The sequence below is a fragment of the Cydia amplana genome, chromosome 8 (assembly GCF_948474715.1).
Source record: "Cydia amplana chromosome 8, ilCydAmpl1.1, whole genome shotgun sequence".
Lineage (NCBI taxonomy): Eukaryota > Metazoa > Arthropoda > Insecta > Lepidoptera > Tortricidae > Cydia > Cydia amplana.
Window position 1 is genome coordinate 1,183,286 of NC_086076.1, and position 17,497 is coordinate 1,200,782.

Sequence of the window (17,497 nt, forward strand, 5' to 3'; positions counted from 1 at the left end):
GATTTGAGACTGAGGTTTTACTGTTTAATTTAAGTCTCTAATTTTGGAAGTTATTGTTATTTTATTTCTTTTACGTGATTGTTTTTGTTTATTATATATTATTATTTTGATTTTGATAACTAGTGATCTTGACGTCCGTCACAATACCCACAACTTCAAAAGACAACGGTGCAATGGAACGATCTTTAGAATAAGAATAAGAATAAATTCGTTTATTCATGGCAAACTAAACTTCCATCGTATTTTCGCGGAAACATACGAACATGAGCTATTTCAGTCAGTCTCGGTACAAAAGTACTGAGGTTGACTGAAGTAGCATGACAAATACGAACGTTTCAGAGAAAATACGATGGAAAACAATTATGCACTACATCTGTATATGAAAAGGGGTAGAGACCTTCTAGAGGTATAGTGTACAGTGGGGCAAGAAAGTGGTCTACCAGTTTTGACAAAAGTTTCTGCGAGATCTAACGATCGCTAAGGTTGACTTTTCTAACTGAGTTTAAAGTAAATCGACCTTGTTGTCTCATGACGTTCAAACGAACCTCAACCGTAGGGTGGGAGACCACTTTCTTGGCCCACTGTACCTGTGTCAGAAGGCCTCGCTATTCAAATAATCATCGTCATTTTTGCTTACTATACCTACTACAAAACAATCAAATCAAGATTTATTAAGTTTCCTTCAAATACTGTGGTAATTGATGTAAAACATAAGCAAATGATGTAAGGTGTCTTAATTAAACATCGAATGTCGACGAACATTTTTGACTAATATTTGTTTTTTCGTGACAAGCCCATTTATGAACTACGTCAGTCAGTGATATTTCGTAAAGTTAAATTTTGTCGAATGAGTATGACATTGACAAATATTACATAGGTTAGAAGAGAATATTAGTCAGCTAGGTTTGTATCTTTTTACATTTTGATTCTAATCGTACAGTCAAGTTTAAAAATAGGTCAAGCAGATCTTGTCAGTAGAAAAAGGCGGTAAATTTGAAAAATGTAGGCGCGAAGGGTTATCGTCCCATAGAAAATTTGAAATACGCGCCTTTTTTACTGACAAGATTTGCTTGACCAGCTATATGTCCCATAGCTCTTATGTCAGCGAATTAAGAACTATGGGATATATGTTTGAGTAAGTTATATGCACCCATATTTATACACTTGGCTAACAATTCCACGTGAATAATGTAACATGTACAATTGGGTCAATTTCACCAAACGAGCATTTTTGTCTAATTCCCATGGAATTTTGAAATACCAACATTACACAAAAAAAATTATGCTGATAATTTGATAAAAAATATAATAAACATTAATTTTCTTATGGGGTAAAAAAATTCATAAAACTATAAAAGTTATTTCAATTTAAAATTTTGGTCAGGGCACGGGAATTAGTGTGTCCATGGGAATTAGATTTTACTAGCACGGAAATTAGAACATGGCACAGGAATTGTTTTCTTAGCTTATTTTGGTAGTTAAAACTATTATTTATGTATATTTTAATCTACAATAATATACTTCAACCATACTGAAGCGGCATCGAATATATTTATCTTCTTTAATTTTAGTTTCGGACGACAAATCTACGAAAGTATGATACACTAAAAACTACGTATTTGACTAATCGTTTCCTTGATTTTAATGGCAACTAATCTCTCTTTCTTAGTAAAATATACATATTTCAAAACAATACTTTGAGTAGTTGCGTAAACATGTCCGCCTTACATACAAAACTATTCATTAAAAAGTGTCATTATGTATCTGCATGTAGATAGGTACAAGGTGTATGATCTGGTATATGGCCGTATAGGAAATGATACTAAGAAATAAATAGGGGCACAGAGAGAAGAAGTTATTGTGTAAGTTAATCTGAAGAAATCGAATATGCTGCCTTCATAAATTCATAACACAAAAAATTGTTTAACCACATATGCGGTAAGGTGGGGTAAGACTATCACCGGGGTAAGACTATCACAGACAGACAGACATGACGAATCCATAAGGGTTCCGTTTTTTGCCATTTGGCTACGGAACCCAAATAAGGTATCTAATAGTATTACGGTTTAATTTATAACAACTAATCTATTAAACGAGCAATTCTTGTATATATTTCGGGGATCTCGGAAACGGCTCTAACGATTTCGATGAAATTTGATCATATATGAGGGTTTTCTGGGGTGAAAAATCGATCTAGGTAGGTGTTATCTCTGGAAAAACGCGCATTTTTGAGTTTTTAGGTAGGTAGGTATATGTTTTCCAAGCAAAGCTCGGTCTCCCAGATATTTAAACTTTATACGGCATACGCTGTCAGCTGTCAAATTTACAAAAACAAAACATTGCAAATGTGATTCATTTTGTTTCATGTAACTTTAGGTACAGGTATTATAATATGTAATAATTCCAGAAATAGTTTTATGTTTATATAATATTTTAATGTTATAATATGATCAATGAATAAGGTAAGGTGGGGTAAGACTAACAGTACAAGGATTCCATACAAGTGATAGTCTTACCCCGGTGTCGTCTTACCCCACCTTACCTTACGTATTAAAATTGCCCGGGTTATTCGGGTCCAACCTGTATGTACTATAGTACTTATACTAAAAAACTATTCACAGATTTTTGTACATTCTTTAATATTTCCTTAAATGTAAAATAGACAGATATACGTCGTATTATTATTACATATAATATATATTCAATGCCAATATTGGTCGTCTGACACCAGGGTTTTTGTCAGAGAAGTGTCGGTTCGGCTAGTAGGCATCTCAGGCGATCATAGGGCTGGCGCTTTCTTTGCCCAGAGGCCAAGCCTGGCGGTGCAGAGGGGCAACGCCGCTAGCGTTCTTGCGACCATGCCGGAAGGGAGTGATTTGGGGGAAGTTTTTTATATTTAGTTTTTAGTTTTAGTTTTGTGTTAGCATAGGTTTAATTTACTTTCTTTTTTGTTTGTGATTTGACATGTAATATGAATTATTAAATAAAATCTTTGATTTTGTATTTATGCCAATATATATATGTAATAATAATATGACGTAAACATTGCCAATTAACTTACAGTGCCCCCAATAAAAGATTTGTTGACAATATATGTAATACTTTCTAATTCCCGTGCCACTTAATCAGCTGTTTTAGGTAAATTTGCTATGGGAATTAGGGCACGGAAATTAGAATTCGTAATAAAAAAATTCGCCAAAAATTTAAATCGTGTTTGACCAAACTGATATGTTATCGCTTACATAAAGATACATAAAGGGCTCCTAAATATGACAATTGTCATTGAAAAGCTATGTGGAAAATAAAATTTATAAGGGGCATCGAAATTAGAAAAAACTTGTCGCCCACCCGGATTCCGAAATACTTACGCGATTTGCTCGAACACGCCGCGGCTTGACTTACATCCGCTTGCTTTGAGAGACAGCCGAATACTGCCAGTACAGGTGAGGCGGGACACGAGGCGGTTCAAATACAAACGTCGGCTGTCAGAGCCCTTTGAGTTTTGCCGACGAAATTTTACTCGCGCGCTCGGACAAAATTTAAACATCGATCACAAGATATTTACCACAATTAAGTTAATAGTAGGGTAAAGGCACCAGTAGTCAGCCTTATAACGACTTTTTTAAGTTTGAACGTTCGGCATTTCTACAGGATTAGTCGGATAATTAAACAAATGACATGGTTAGATCAATTGTTTATCATAGTTTTAAAACAAAATATTTAAAAAAACAACAATCCTCTTTATAATATCTCTAATTAAGTTTAAACAAAAAGTGGCACTTTTCTCCAGTAGTCAGCCTCCAAAATCCAGTAAGCAGCCTCTGTGTACCCAGTACTCAGCCTATATAAACTAAATATTTTTATAATTTTTGTTACTTATCGTTATTGTAGTTAGTTGTAGTTTTTAATCTTAGTTTATAATTTTTTTGCATATATGTATTACTTACCTACTTGTTTACTTATTTAATAAAAAAAAATCTTATAGGTACATACAATTCTTATGACACGAAATTTGTTGGCCATAGATAATTAACTAACACTATTCTTGCAAACTAAGAATCGCAATATTTATTTTCTAATAATTAATCCGTCAAAAATTAACGAGGTAAATCAGGTAATATAATTATAATTATGTTCCTAGTAGGTATTCGGTAAAAAATAATTAATCGAGTCTATGCAGATCTAATTATCATTAATAAACAAAGTCATATACCGACCAGGAAAAAGCAAAATGATAGTTATGTATAGTTAACGTCAAAAATATGTATACACTTTTGAACCTTATTTCAATGAGATAGGGTTTAAAAATGTGGACATATTTTTGGCGGTGACGTACCAAGCAAGGTCAATGGCTGAGTACTGGATCCGCGAAACCCAGTGCTCAGCCGCATTAAAACGTTATTTCAAATGCGGCTGACTACTGGGTTTTACTTTAAATTGACTAGGGCATGCCTAACTAAATTTGAAAATGTAAATTTAACGGTCCTAACGGTCGCATTGGCTCGAAAATAATAAAATCAACGAATAACCCAAAGGTCAGCCGTGGGGGGCTGGGCACTGGATTCTTTGGAAAAAAGTGTTACCCAGTGGCCAGCCCCCTCAATTTATAAGTGAAATATTGATATTTTCATTCAAATATAATGCAATTTAATAGATAAACTAATAAATAAACCAATCATTAACAAAAACAATAACTTTTAACATTAAAACATAGTTTTTCTTGCCTGTTAAGAGAACACCACGTGCAGTAAAAAATATGGCGGACATGACACTATTGCACTCGTCGACAAACAGCACCTGTATGAACGAGTATATTTCTTCCCCCCGTTCCCTCACCGCACCTGTCGTGTGACTTATTAACCAATAAGGAATCAAAGCTCCTATTTGAGTACTCGCGATTCGTTTAAACGAATATACCAGATATTTATGACCAATAAACGACTCAAAAGGCTGACCACTGGTACCTGGCTGGCCACTGGTGCCGTTACCCTATATGTGCTCAGTGATAGTAAATATCATCTAGTTTAAGTATTTGACACTAAATTAGTGATACTAATGTAGAATTTTTCGTAGGATTTTTCATTATGCTTAAAAGTAGATTCCGGACAGGGCACGGGAGTAGTAATTTGAGCCTTTAGGTATTTTTATGTGTACTCTAAAAACCAACTAATCAGTGAATTCATATGGGACTCGGTGTGAAAGTGTGACTTCTTTATGTAAAAAAAAAATGGTAAGTATTATCTGATGCTAACCCGCGATTTTCATCACGGACAGAAAAAAAATCGTGTTCAGAAATTGACCCAATTAATTCAATAGAAGAATGCGGGTAGTACACAAATATTTAAAAAAAAATTAAGAAAATGGCTATTGGACTACTCTTTTTACGATGTTAAGGATTTTTTTGACCTACCGAATAATTTGTAAATGTATTTTATTAATAATAATGTAATGTATCTACTTAATTTAATTGAATAACTAACATTGTAATTGTACCTATCCTGATATCTTAATTAAGCTGATTATTTAATTAATTTGAGTATTGTATAACAACGGAACCTAATACCTAAATAAATTGACATGTAATATTTAAAATATAAATAAATTACTATGACTATGATCAATATCTATTTTTTAAGTTTAACTTTTTTATTAAATACTGTTGCTCGCCAACCTGACCTTGACCCCAATTACACTTGAAATAACTAAAAACAGAAGCTGACTGAACCTCACCGACTCATCTTACGTAACTAAGTTCAAGGTCGGAGAAAGAATAGGTAGGTATTTAATCCTCGTATCTTCGGTACCATCGCCCACACTGATAACTGACAGTTTGTAAACCGTATTACAAAAGACATAAGGTCCACCGATGGACAGAGAGTGTTGCCGTTTGTGCAGTGACGGAATTAGAATGTCGTTATACCTATATACATATAGCTTGTCTATGTAGCTCAGCCATATTCGAACTTTAACATACGTCAAATATTAAATACTAGATTGGATATGTCATTGTCAAACAAATGTCAAAAGTAACAATTCTTCTAACAAAAACGTCACTTTTGACACTTTTTTGACACTGACAAATCTTGGTGATGTCTAATAGATATCTAATAGATATCTAGTTCAAAATCCGAATCGGGCCTTATGTAGCTGTTTAGATTAGCTGCTAGAAAGACCTGTAGAAGTGTCTGACAGTTGAACAAATCATTTAATAATGACATCATTTACGAGCAAAAGATTAATGACATCGCATAAAACCGTAGTGGAGGCAATTTGTTAGATCGACCGAAAGGTTAACACAGTAAATATAGTAACAGTACACTAACCCAAATTTAGTTACCGATTTTTTTTGTCGATATTTTTTTCGTTATATTTATTTACTCTATAGACTATAGAGTAGAGTAGGTGGTATAGACCACCTCTATACTGTATAATATTTTGACTGTGGCTAGACCAAACATGTGCATACAAACAGTATTTAAGGCGCTAACTATATTACGAAACAACCTTGACATATAGGTACCTAATATTTACACGTGTTCAGTAAAATATGCCTCAAAAACGCTGAGCTATTATGAAAATTAAATATTTTAATTTTATTTTCACTATTAGCATAAGCACTCATAGCTATACTGAAATAAATATAAAAACTTGGGTACTTAGGTATATTTTATCAATGTTACGATCTTAATTAATTTAATAAATATGTACCTACACAATATCAAATATTTAGCATACTTTACATATTTAACAATTTTATTTAGAGACAAATTTGCATTTTCAGTTCAATGAGAGAACTTCTTTAATTAAAATATTGTTTCGATTTCCATTTTACAGTTATCTAAACAACTTAGAAGTCTATACATACATATTTAGGTTTAATATATATCGAAGCGATTCTTTTGCCAAAAATGTTTATAACCTGTACAGTCAAGTGTAAAAATATGATGGGCTTCAATTTAGCATTTTTTTAATTTATAAAGATGGTACAGTCACCACACGGGATTGTTATTTAATTTAATCTAGCTAAATTGGAAATTCTATAGCATAAGTATTGATCAACCAATTTAGCTAGGCCCCTAAATGGCGCAACAATCGCGGAGCGTGATGGTACATTTACTGCGTACTGTAATTACATTTGTAATAACTCCATATTCTCTCAATTCCAGAGGCTGACACTGCACCTAGCGGTGGTGCTGCTGGCGCTGCAGCAGACATGCGCGGAGCCCGACATCTCCAGCTTCCCCAACCAGAACTACGCCGTCTTCGGCGCCCCCATCCGCGCAGACCTCGACGAGGACGGCTACTTCTACCCCAAGCCGAAGATACCCTTCCCGCAGCCGCAGAACCAGAATAATATCTACGTGCCGCAGCCGACACAAGGATATGTTTATGAGAGGCCTACCGTACCTTTCAACCCGCCGACTAGGCCTCCCCCACCGCCACCTCCGCCGCCAACGAGGCCTCCGCCGCCACCGACAAGGCAAACTCCACCTCCGACCAGACCAACGCCTCCGCCAACTAGACCACCGCCGCCGCCGCCGCGGCCAACGCAAGGCTACGTTTACGAGCGGCCCAGTATACCTTTCAACCCACCAACCAGACCCCCTCCACCCCCACCTACAAGACCGCCCCCACCACCACCAACAAGACCTCCGCCTCCACCCCCAACAAGACCACCACCACCCCCCACTTATTCCACACAGCTCCCCGTCTCAAGAACCACTGGATACAATTACCCTAAACCCAGCATCCCATTCACTTTCCCAACACCCCCAACCACTGCTCGTACTTTTCCTCCATCTACTTATTTACCCCCTATTCCAACTACACGGAGACCACCACCCCCATCCACCTACTTGCCCCCAGTAACAACTACTAGGAGACCACCCCCTCCATCCACCTACTTGCCCCCAGTACCAACTACTAGGAGACCACTCCCTCCATCTACCTATTTGCCCCCAGTAACAACTCCTCGTCCAACTCCCCCGCCAACCACAAGAAGAACTCCACCCCCCTACACCTACCCCACGCCAAGCGTAACCTTTACGATCCCTACTACTAGGCGCCCTTTGCCTCCTTCCACATACTTACCCCCCACAACCAGAAGACCATTGCCACCCTCTACTTACCTACCTCCAGTAACCACACCTCGTCCAACCCCACCACCTACAACTAGGCGACCGACTACTGCTTATCTACCCCCAGTAACTACGCCAAGACCCACCCCACCTACAACTCGCAGAACACCACCCCCAACCACAAGACCACCACCGACCTACTCCACAATACTATACCCTACTAGAACCACAGGTTACAACTACCCCACACCAAGCGTCACCTTCACTTACCCAACTACGGCTAGAACTTTCCCTCCTTCCACCTATCTACCTCCCACTACCCCTAGGAGACCATTACCACCCTCTACTTACTTACCACCAGTAACTACGCCTAGGCCCACACGTCCACCGACAACAAGGCCTCCACCACCCCCAACCACGAGGCCCACACCGCCCCCTACAAGACCACCTACTTACTCAACCCAATTACCACAAACTAGAACTACAGGTTACACATACCCCAAACCTAGCGTCACATTTACTTACCCAACACCAACTACAACTAGGCGAACTCCCCCCACAACCGCGAGAACTTTCCCCCCATCGACCTACTTACCCCCAATCACTACCACCAGGAGACCGCTTCCGCCATCTACTTACTTACCCCCAGTGACTACGCCTAGACCCACACCTCCGCCAACAACGCGGCGTCCTCCACCCCCTACCACGAGGCCTACGCCACCGCCCACCACACGCCCCCCACCCACATACTCCACCCAACTCCCACAGACTAGAACTACAGGCTATTACTACCCTCAGCCCTCAAACCCCTTCACATACCCCACCAGACCACCAGTGTACATCCCACCGTCCACAACCCGAGCTCCTCCAATCTATTTACCTCCGTCAACCACGGCGCCCCCAGTATACCTTCCCCCATCTACCACGAGACCTCCATACATCCCACCGTCAACAAGGCCACCCATTTACATACCGCCTCCAACAACCAGAGCTCCCCCAATCTACTTACCCCCTTCTACCACCAGGGCACCTCCAGTATACATCCCCCCGTCTACAACACGAGCACCCCCAATCTACATTCCTCCTTCCACGACCAGAGCTCCCCCAATCTATTTACCCCCATCGACAACCCGAGCCCCCTTTATCGAAGACCAAGGCTACTTCTACGACAAACCGCGAGTACCATTCTTTTTCTAAGTTAGATAAAAGTACCTAAATATATTCACAGTTGCCATAAATGTGATACCAAAAAGTACTTTTCTTAGTACTTTGAAGTAAGGTTTGTTATTAGGTCTGGGTTTGAGGCCTAAAATTTGTTTTAACGATGTATAATAATTACGAACGAGCTTATACTCTGTCAAAATAAAGAATTCATTATAAAAATTAGTTAATAAAATTGTTGTTCATCACTTTGAAACTATTACACTCTAGAAAACAGTGTAAGTTAAATTAAAGTGATACGGATGTACAGTTCAGCAGATAACCTGTCATTTTAATAAATGTTATAATGTATATTAAATGTTTACGTTAAATAAAATGTATGGAAATGACAGCCGAGAACAAAATCTTGCTAAATCAAAACGGATGAAAGAAAAACTTCTGTAAAAATACTAAGAAGAATAAAATTGTAAATATGTATGTATTTGCCTTTTCTCGTTTAGTACTTTATTTTGACAGATAAGTACTTATTCTTGGAAACATCGAAGTTACCCGATTCTAGTGATATATTAAGTATGTATTTTAATTATTATAATAGAATGGTAAATACTCAAAAAAAATGTGGAAACAACACTGCCTTTAACTAATTATATTTTAAGATAGTAAATTACATTTTTATAAAAATTACTGATGTGTTTTTATTTTTCTGATCATCTTCGTTCTATGCATACCGGGTGTTTTATCAACCCATAATACATTATGGGGTGTCCAGCGACAGATCTCCAATTTCTCCAAACCCTGTAGCACCCCTAGCCTAGTGTAAATTTCATTCGATAGCGTGAAGTGCGTTCGCGTTTGCGTTATGTCTATTTTTGTATGGGATTTTGAACCAAGCGGGCCGCTTTGGAAACTCAAAATCTCATACAGAACTTATCTTAACGCAAACGTGTACGTCATGTAACGCTATCGAATGAAATTTACACTAGGGGTACCTACTGATTTCAGGGCTATAACCGCGAAAATCGAAGTTCGTCAATTGCGGGCATTTTTCTCTGTCACTCTCACTACGTCTTGATGAGAGTAAAAGAGAAAGATCCCCGTAATTTGCGAAAATCGGTTTTGGCGGTAGGCCCTCTGTTTATAAGAAAACTAAAACATACTTGGTCAACGATCTTGACAGTAGAAAAAGGCGGCAAATTTGAAAAATGTAGGCGCGAAGGGATATCGTCCCATAGAAGATTTGAATTTCGCGCCTTTTTTTTTACTGACAAGATTGCGGACGCAAGAATACCAATTTTGACGCCAGTATTTTCGTTCAGGGGCATTTTTTTAAATTAATGGGGCTCTAAAGTCTATTTTTTTATTCCGTAGACTGAAATGACAGTTAATTGTATGAACATGAAATGTCATTTCATACTATTAACTGTCATTTCAGTCTACCGAATAAAAAAATAGACTTTAATATGACCGTAAATCTAAAATTGGTGATTAAATTGTAGATTGACGCCAATTTCATTTCTGATCAAATCGGTCGATTTGATTATCACGTCTGGATACCGCTTAACTGGCAACACAGCCGTTGAACTCAGTGTTGCCAACTTAGCATATTTGGTCGAAGCAAAGTTTGCACCAGTTTGGCAGTAAAATAAAAACATGCGCCATCGCCTTATGTGGTTCATATAGATAGATGGTCAAGCAGATCTTGTCAGTAGAAAAAGGCGGCAAATTTGAAAAATGTAGGCGCGAAGGAATATCGTCCCATAGAAAATTTGAATTTCACGCCTTTTTCTACTGACAAGATTTTAACTTGTGGTGGTGCATGAGCTGATGGACCTCGACGGACTATAAGAAATTCAAATTTTCTATGGGTCGATTGCCCTTCGCGCCAATTTTTTTTTAATATGCCGCTTTTTTCTACCGACGGAAATGGCTTGACAGGCTATAAATAACAAACAACGGTGTATTTTACTGCATATTGTTAGACACCATATTATTTTTAAGTGCCCTTTTCAAGTAAAAAAATTAGCATATTTTTGGCATATTCTTTGGCAACACTGGTTAAACTGTCAGTGTCATGAATCTAGTATAACTGGATTGGGCATGAGTGGTGGGGATAACTGACAGAACGGGATAGTCTTATGTATCTTTCAGTAGGAGTAGCAGCGAAAGCGCTATTATTGTTTGTCCTTGTCACAGTCTCACATCTTGTTTTATTCCCCACCGTAAATTGACCACCGTGATTAGTCGAATTCATTTGTTGCCCACCATAACAAATAAATTCGACCAATCATAGCGGCGCAATGTGACGCTATGATTGGTCGAATTTATATGTTTTGTCCCTCACGGAGGCACGTGTAGACCCATGAATCTAGTATAACTGGATTGGGCATGAGTGGTGGGGATAACTGACAGAACGGGATAGTCTTATGTATCTTTCAGTAGGAGTAGCAGCGAAAGCGCTATTATTGTTTGTCCTTGTCACAGTCTCACATCTTGTTTTATTCCCCACCGTAAATTGACCACCGTGATTAGTCGAATTCATTTGTTGCCCTAACAAATAAATTCGACCAATCATAGCGGCGCAATGTGACGCTATGATTGGTCGAATTTATATGTTTTGTCCCTCACGGAGGCACGTGTAGACCACTTCTATAGGATGCTACCTTCTATGTGTAGACCACTTCTATAGGATGCTACCTTCTATGGTCAGTGTCAAGATGGTGTCAAGTCATTGTCAAGTACACGTTTTTAAGAGGTTATGTTTATTCGCTGCTTCTCTCCGTTTTAATTATATTTTAATTACACAATGGGTGACTTTGTGTTAAATAACAGTGAATCAGAAGTCGATTCAGATGACGAGGTCAGTATTTACTATGTATTACAAACTATTCGTATATTTTTGTTTTCCTAAAATCGCCACACGGCACAACGAATCTTTGTTATAGATAAAATAATTGAAGATGAATACCTGACACCGAAACGTGTTGTGCTAATTGTGACTTCGATACGTGGGTATCGTTTTATTTCAATTTAATGACTATTACCTACTATATTAACTTTTACTCTTTGTTTTAAAAATTGTTTTTTATTGCAGTTGCAAGAGGCATTCGCGAAAGGCTTGCTCAAGCCAGGCCTGAATGAAGTAATAGAAAAGGAAGGAAAGAAGCATGTGAACAGTATATCGGATTTAAAGCTGAAGCTGAAGGAATTTCAGCTGAAATTGCCGTGGATTGAGACACTGGATTTGGTGACAGCAGTTGCACCGATGGCACCGGACGTCGCGATGCAAATACAGGAGACTGCTCAGAGGAGAAAGTAAGCTTAACACATTCACTGCCAATAGGGCTGCCATCTATAAATTAAAAACATAAACTTAAAAAACCCAGACATTTGGCCTACCTACCTAAATCGCATTTTATCTGGTCGTGTATGAAAATAATATTATTAAAAAAACAATCGCTATTTTTCCGCCAATGGGTGGACCCCCATCTGGTATTTATGTATTTATTTTTGATAAATATTCTAAATTGCGTATGAATAGTTTTTTTTTTGTTATTTAATCGGATATTAGATCAAATGAAAGCTTATTTTATATACAATCTAACTGTAATAGGTTGCCTTATTGAAAAGTTGATCCGGTGACCGGTCCATGGTTGCCTATATTAACCGATTTTTTAAATTTACATCTAAACACCCTACTTTCAGTGTTACAAAATATCAACTCAAAAACCTGAGTCATCTTTTCACAAACAATTTTTTTTGCTAATTACAGGAATATAAAAGAAAACAGCAAGGGTACACATATGTACGACCCGTCGCAAGATCCGGTGCTGAACGAGTTCAAGCGAGAAAACCTGATCCACCGCCAGGCGCAAGCTGCTGTCGTGGAGGGACTGAAGAAACTTAAAGAACTGAATATTCCTACTAGAAGGTAATGTCAAACCTAGTGAAAAGTCCTTTAAACCTAATTTGTAGACCTTTATTAAGACAGGCTTCACGGTGCGAGTGCACCGGCTACAGTGTCCCATCACTATGTGCACATTCTGTAGTTTCATTACTGAATCATTCTGCCACTAGAGTGCAGCACTAGCACCCATCGTTAAACCATAGAGTAACTTATACATACTGTGCCTTAAACTGTTTTCTTGACAAGTTTTCACAGGCAATAAAAAATGACATTGATACATCAAGGCAGTTTGTTTACAAAGGGCCTACCGCGAAACGCGAAAATCGAAACTCCGCTATCTGCCTCTTTATCGTTTGAATATGCGAGAGTGATAGAGAGGTTAGATAACCAAATTTCGACTCTCTTGTTTACAGTGGACCCTCAGATTGTGAGTAGTTGTGGTAGTGGCACCCCCTACGCAGAGTTTCGCGTAATATTCCCTATTTGATCAACTTTCAGTCACTGAATAATTTTACGGTTTAGACTCACTTGTTCAATGTTAGCATGTCTCACAACAGTTTAAATTCGATTATTTCAGTCATTGATTATTTTTATATTATAACATTGACATTACCCACAAGGCAAAAACATTGGTTCAAATGTGCATAACACCGTCCGCAGGCCTGAGGACTACTTCGCCGAGATGGCGAAGACGGACGAGCACATGCAGAAGGTGCGCAAGAACCTGCTCGCCAAGCAGGCCGCGCAGGCGCGCACCGAGAAGGTGCGCCAGCTGCGCGACCAGAAGAAGATCGCCAAACGGGTGCAGGTATTCATATTCATATATTCATATATTTTATTGCGATCATGTTCATTACAGAGGATGGTATACAAAATTATGTAGTAGGTACATGTACCCCGTTAGGGCATTGCAATAGTCTTAATACTACTTAATGTTAACTATTTACAAATTATACATTATTAGTTTTAAGAATTACAAAACTAATTATAATTATAAGCAGAATTTTAATTAAATGTCATTCATATTGCATTATTACTTATTTGATACATATATTTAGTTCATCATAAAAGCCCAACAATAATAAATAATAAAATGAAATTAAAATAATCAACTAATATTTAACTAATATTTACTCTAATTCATTATCTGATAAAAATTCCTCGATTGTATAATATGCCTTTCGTATTAAAATTGACTTAAGTTTGTTAATAAATGATTGCGTTTTTTGCTCACTAGTTACGCTTTTTGGTAATTGGTTGTAAATTATCACAGATCTATAATGAGGGCTATTTCTGAACATTTGTAGATTTGGTTTTGCTGGCAACAATAGTTTATCCTGTCTTCGGGCACTTTTTACATGGTCGTACAAAGTAATATGTTTCCTAACAAAAACAGCAGTTTCAAGAATGTAGAGACAGGGGAGGGTGAGCATATTTTCTTTAATAGGTACGATGACTACATATAAAGATAAGATAAGATAAAATATAGTTTATTCAAATAGGCATAATTACAATGCGCTTATGAACGTCAAATAAAGCTAGGTAGACCGGCTCCAACCCTACACCTCTGCCCCGAGAAGATTTAAATATTACATACATACCATACTACTACTGAGGAGGCTTTTACCCAGCAGGGATCAGTGCAATCAAAAGTGCAACCAATTTAATAAAAAAACAAATGATATTAAAGCACTGAGCAAATAAAGCTATAATAAAAAAAAAAAAAAACATACCATACATCACTGGCTCAGTGACCCAAATAGGATCTTGGCCTCTGACACAAGAGAGCGCCACTCTGCCCTATCGTGCGCCACTTTACGCCAGTTGGGTATTCCGAGGGCGGACAGGTCTTTTAGGGCTTCGTCACTCCAGCGGTACCTGGGACGCCCAGACGGACGTTTTCCAGCACGATCCTCCCCCATCCTCTCCAGGCACAGACAAGACATCCTCTAGACTGAGCATAGTAACGCTACCCCTCTGCCACTTATACGGTAGTTTTACTCCATCTTCGAGTCAATCCCGTGCCGTGATTGGTCCGTGTCTTTGAACGGACCAATCACGGCACGGGATTCGCTCACCTCGTCCCCCCGCACCCCCGTATTCTTGACAGCATCGGTTTCATAAAATAATTGCTCTAAACTCCGTCTAGAGGATTCCTAGTCTATGTCGCCAGGTGACCAAGACAGCGGAGTCGTGTGGCTTTGATATATTACATAACACCATCCAAATGATAATAAGAACCTGATTACTGGATTTATTCATATTTTTGTCTCAGTACCTAAATGAATTTCTAAATAATTTGTTCATAAACATACCACCAACCATATTTAGTTGTCTCTTCGTTTTATAAAGAGTTAATAATACTGAAGCTTAATTTTTAGTTGTAAGTGTAACTAATATTTTACGATACAAAACCGCCTCTAACGTAGTTTTAACGCGTGTATTAAGAATGTGTCTGGATGTTTAAGTATTCCACTTATTTTCGTTACAAAGACAAAGAAACGAAATATTATTTCATTCAGCGTATCCATCACAGCAGATTATAGACCTCTTACACAGCAATGTACAGATGTAGTGCATAATTGTTTTCCATCGTGTTTTCTCGGAAACGTTAGTATTAGTCATGCTACTTCAGTCAACCTCAGTACTTTTGTACCGAGACTGACTGAAATAGCAAGACACGATCGTAAGTTTCCGTGAAAATACGATGGAAAATAATTATCCTCTACATCTATTGGTAATGTATTTATAACCCAATATCTGGGTGACCGAGCTTCGCTCGGAAAACATATAATAACTCGGAAATGCGCGTTTTCCCAGAGATAAGACCTAGCTAGATCGATTTTTCGCCCCCGAAACCCCTCATATACCAAATTTCATCGAAATCGTTAGAGCCGTTTCCGAGATCCCCGAAATATATATATATATATATATATTATAGATAGATTTACTAAAAGATCACTTTTATTCCAGATTGATGCTCGACTGAAACAGGCTTCGGAAAAGAGAGAAATGCTCGAACAGCTCAAGAGAGTCCGCAAAGGCAAATCCACAGACCTAGACTTCTTAGACGACAACAAAGGTAAAAATAAAGGCAAAGGCCCACAGAACAAGGTATCCAAGAAACGGGCTTTGAAAGACAAGAAATTCGGCTTCGGGGGTAAGAAAAAAGGTTCCAAACTTAATACTAGAGAGTCGTCTAGTAATATGGAAGGCTTCAATAGCTCGGCGAAGAAAAAACCGTTTGATTATAAAAATGCTAAGAATAAACAGTTTAAACCAGCGGGTAAGAAAAATCAGAGGCCCGGCAAGTCCAAGAGGAGGAACGCTAAGAGATAATGTATTTTTTAATAAAACTTGTTTAGTGCCTATTTACTTGTTTTATTTCAGTGATTGTTTAAGTTTGAAAGATTTATCAACTAACATCTTTCTTCAAACTACTTTAAACTTTTCGACGCCGTGTCAAACACAAAAGCTGTCACGCTGACGCCACGTCACCGAAGTGTCAAAACTGAAATTGAACTTTATGCATATGCATGTAGGTCTATGTTGCTCTGTGATATGTGACCGGTTAATCGGTCTTTGGCGTTGAACCTACGATGCGGATATATCGGTCATTGGCGTCCAAAAGGTTAAACCAAGCTATGCGAAGGCTATTGACGGCCGAGGCGGAACTAGATCTCCTTACTTATTCTAATCAAAATTCCTCTAGTATATGCAATTTTTAGTCTTACGTGGAAGTAAAATCAAAGACTAGTACAAATGATCCATATACATATGTATTATAGGCACAAAGCACAATATCGCATCGGCATCCAGAGGCCGTGAGTTCAAGTCTCACCCAAGCCAGTAATTTTTCCACTTTTAAATTTATTCTAAGCTTACAAAGTACATCGTTGCCAAGCCATTTATTGCTGTTTCTCCACGCGGGGACTTAGTGGCCGAGGCGGCTCTAAGTCTCATTACTTATATTCTAATTAAAATCCCTCTAGTATATGAAATTTTTAGACGCTCATGTGGGGTTTTAGTTTTTATTAATAAGCACAGGTTGGAAAATGAAAGTCCTCAATACAAATAATCATTTATTGTGCATATATCGGAACAGAGTTACCACTTGCGACCCTTCCCCTTCTTTTTCTGCTGTTGTTTGCGTTGCCAGCCGAGTCCTGTTTCTCCAAGCGAGTACTCTTGGCGGCCGAGGCGGTGCTAGGTCTCATAACTTGTTCCAATCAAAATTCCTCGAGTATTGGCAATTTTTGGAGGCTTATGTAGGGTTTTCGTTACTATTTAAGGTTGGAAAATGAAAGACTGCAATACAAATAATCATTTATTGTGTATATATCGGTACAGAGTT

The 17,497-nt window shown here is 38.1% G+C and overlaps 2 protein-coding genes across 2 annotated transcripts; both read left to right on the plus strand.

Moving 5' to 3' along the window:
* The first annotated feature begins 5,320 nt into the window (after positions 1–5,320).
* On the plus strand, positions 5,321–9,455 carry LOC134650366 (uncharacterized). The gene is made up of 4 exons (XM_063505318.1): positions 5,321–5,326; positions 7,101–7,900; positions 7,949–8,510; positions 8,775–9,455. Exons 1-4 carry the CDS (start codon positions 5,321–5,323, stop codon positions 9,273–9,275), a joined length of 1,869 nt encoding a protein of 622 aa, XP_063361388.1. The 3' UTR covers positions 9,276–9,455.
* A 2,530-nt stretch (positions 9,456–11,985) lies between these two features.
* LOC134649974 (probable rRNA-processing protein EBP2 homolog) lies at positions 11,986–16,514 on the plus strand. Its single transcript, XM_063504787.1, has 5 exons — positions 11,986–12,096; positions 12,331–12,551; positions 13,009–13,167; positions 13,804–13,951; positions 16,117–16,514. The coding sequence occupies exons 1-5, from the start codon at positions 12,043–12,045 to the stop codon at positions 16,480–16,482; spliced, it is 948 nt and encodes a 315-aa protein (XP_063360857.1). The 5' UTR covers positions 11,986–12,042; the 3' UTR covers positions 16,483–16,514.
* Positions 16,515–17,497: the final 983 nt, after the last annotated feature.

Bases quoted from the DNA above. Each gene is read 5' to 3' on its own strand.
- LOC134650366 (XM_063505318.1), top strand. The intron at 7,901-7,948 runs CTACTTGCCCCC...CCCTCCATCTAC, and splicing joins AGACCACCCCCTCCATCCAC to CTATTTGCCCCCAGTAACAA. The intron at 8,511-8,774 runs CCCCCTACAAGA...CGGCGTCCTCCA, and splicing joins CAACCACGAGGCCCACACCG to CCCCCTACCACGAGGCCTAC.
- LOC134649974 (XM_063504787.1), top strand. From the start codon at position 12,043: ATGGGTGACTTTGTGTTAAATAACAGTGAATCAGAAGTCGATTCAGAT. The intron at 12,097-12,330 runs GTCAGTATTTAC...TTTTTATTGCAG, and splicing joins AAGTCGATTCAGATGACGAG to TTGCAAGAGGCATTCGCGAA. The intron at 13,168-13,803 runs GTAATGTCAAAC...CACCGTCCGCAG, and splicing joins CTGAATATTCCTACTAGAAG to GCCTGAGGACTACTTCGCCG.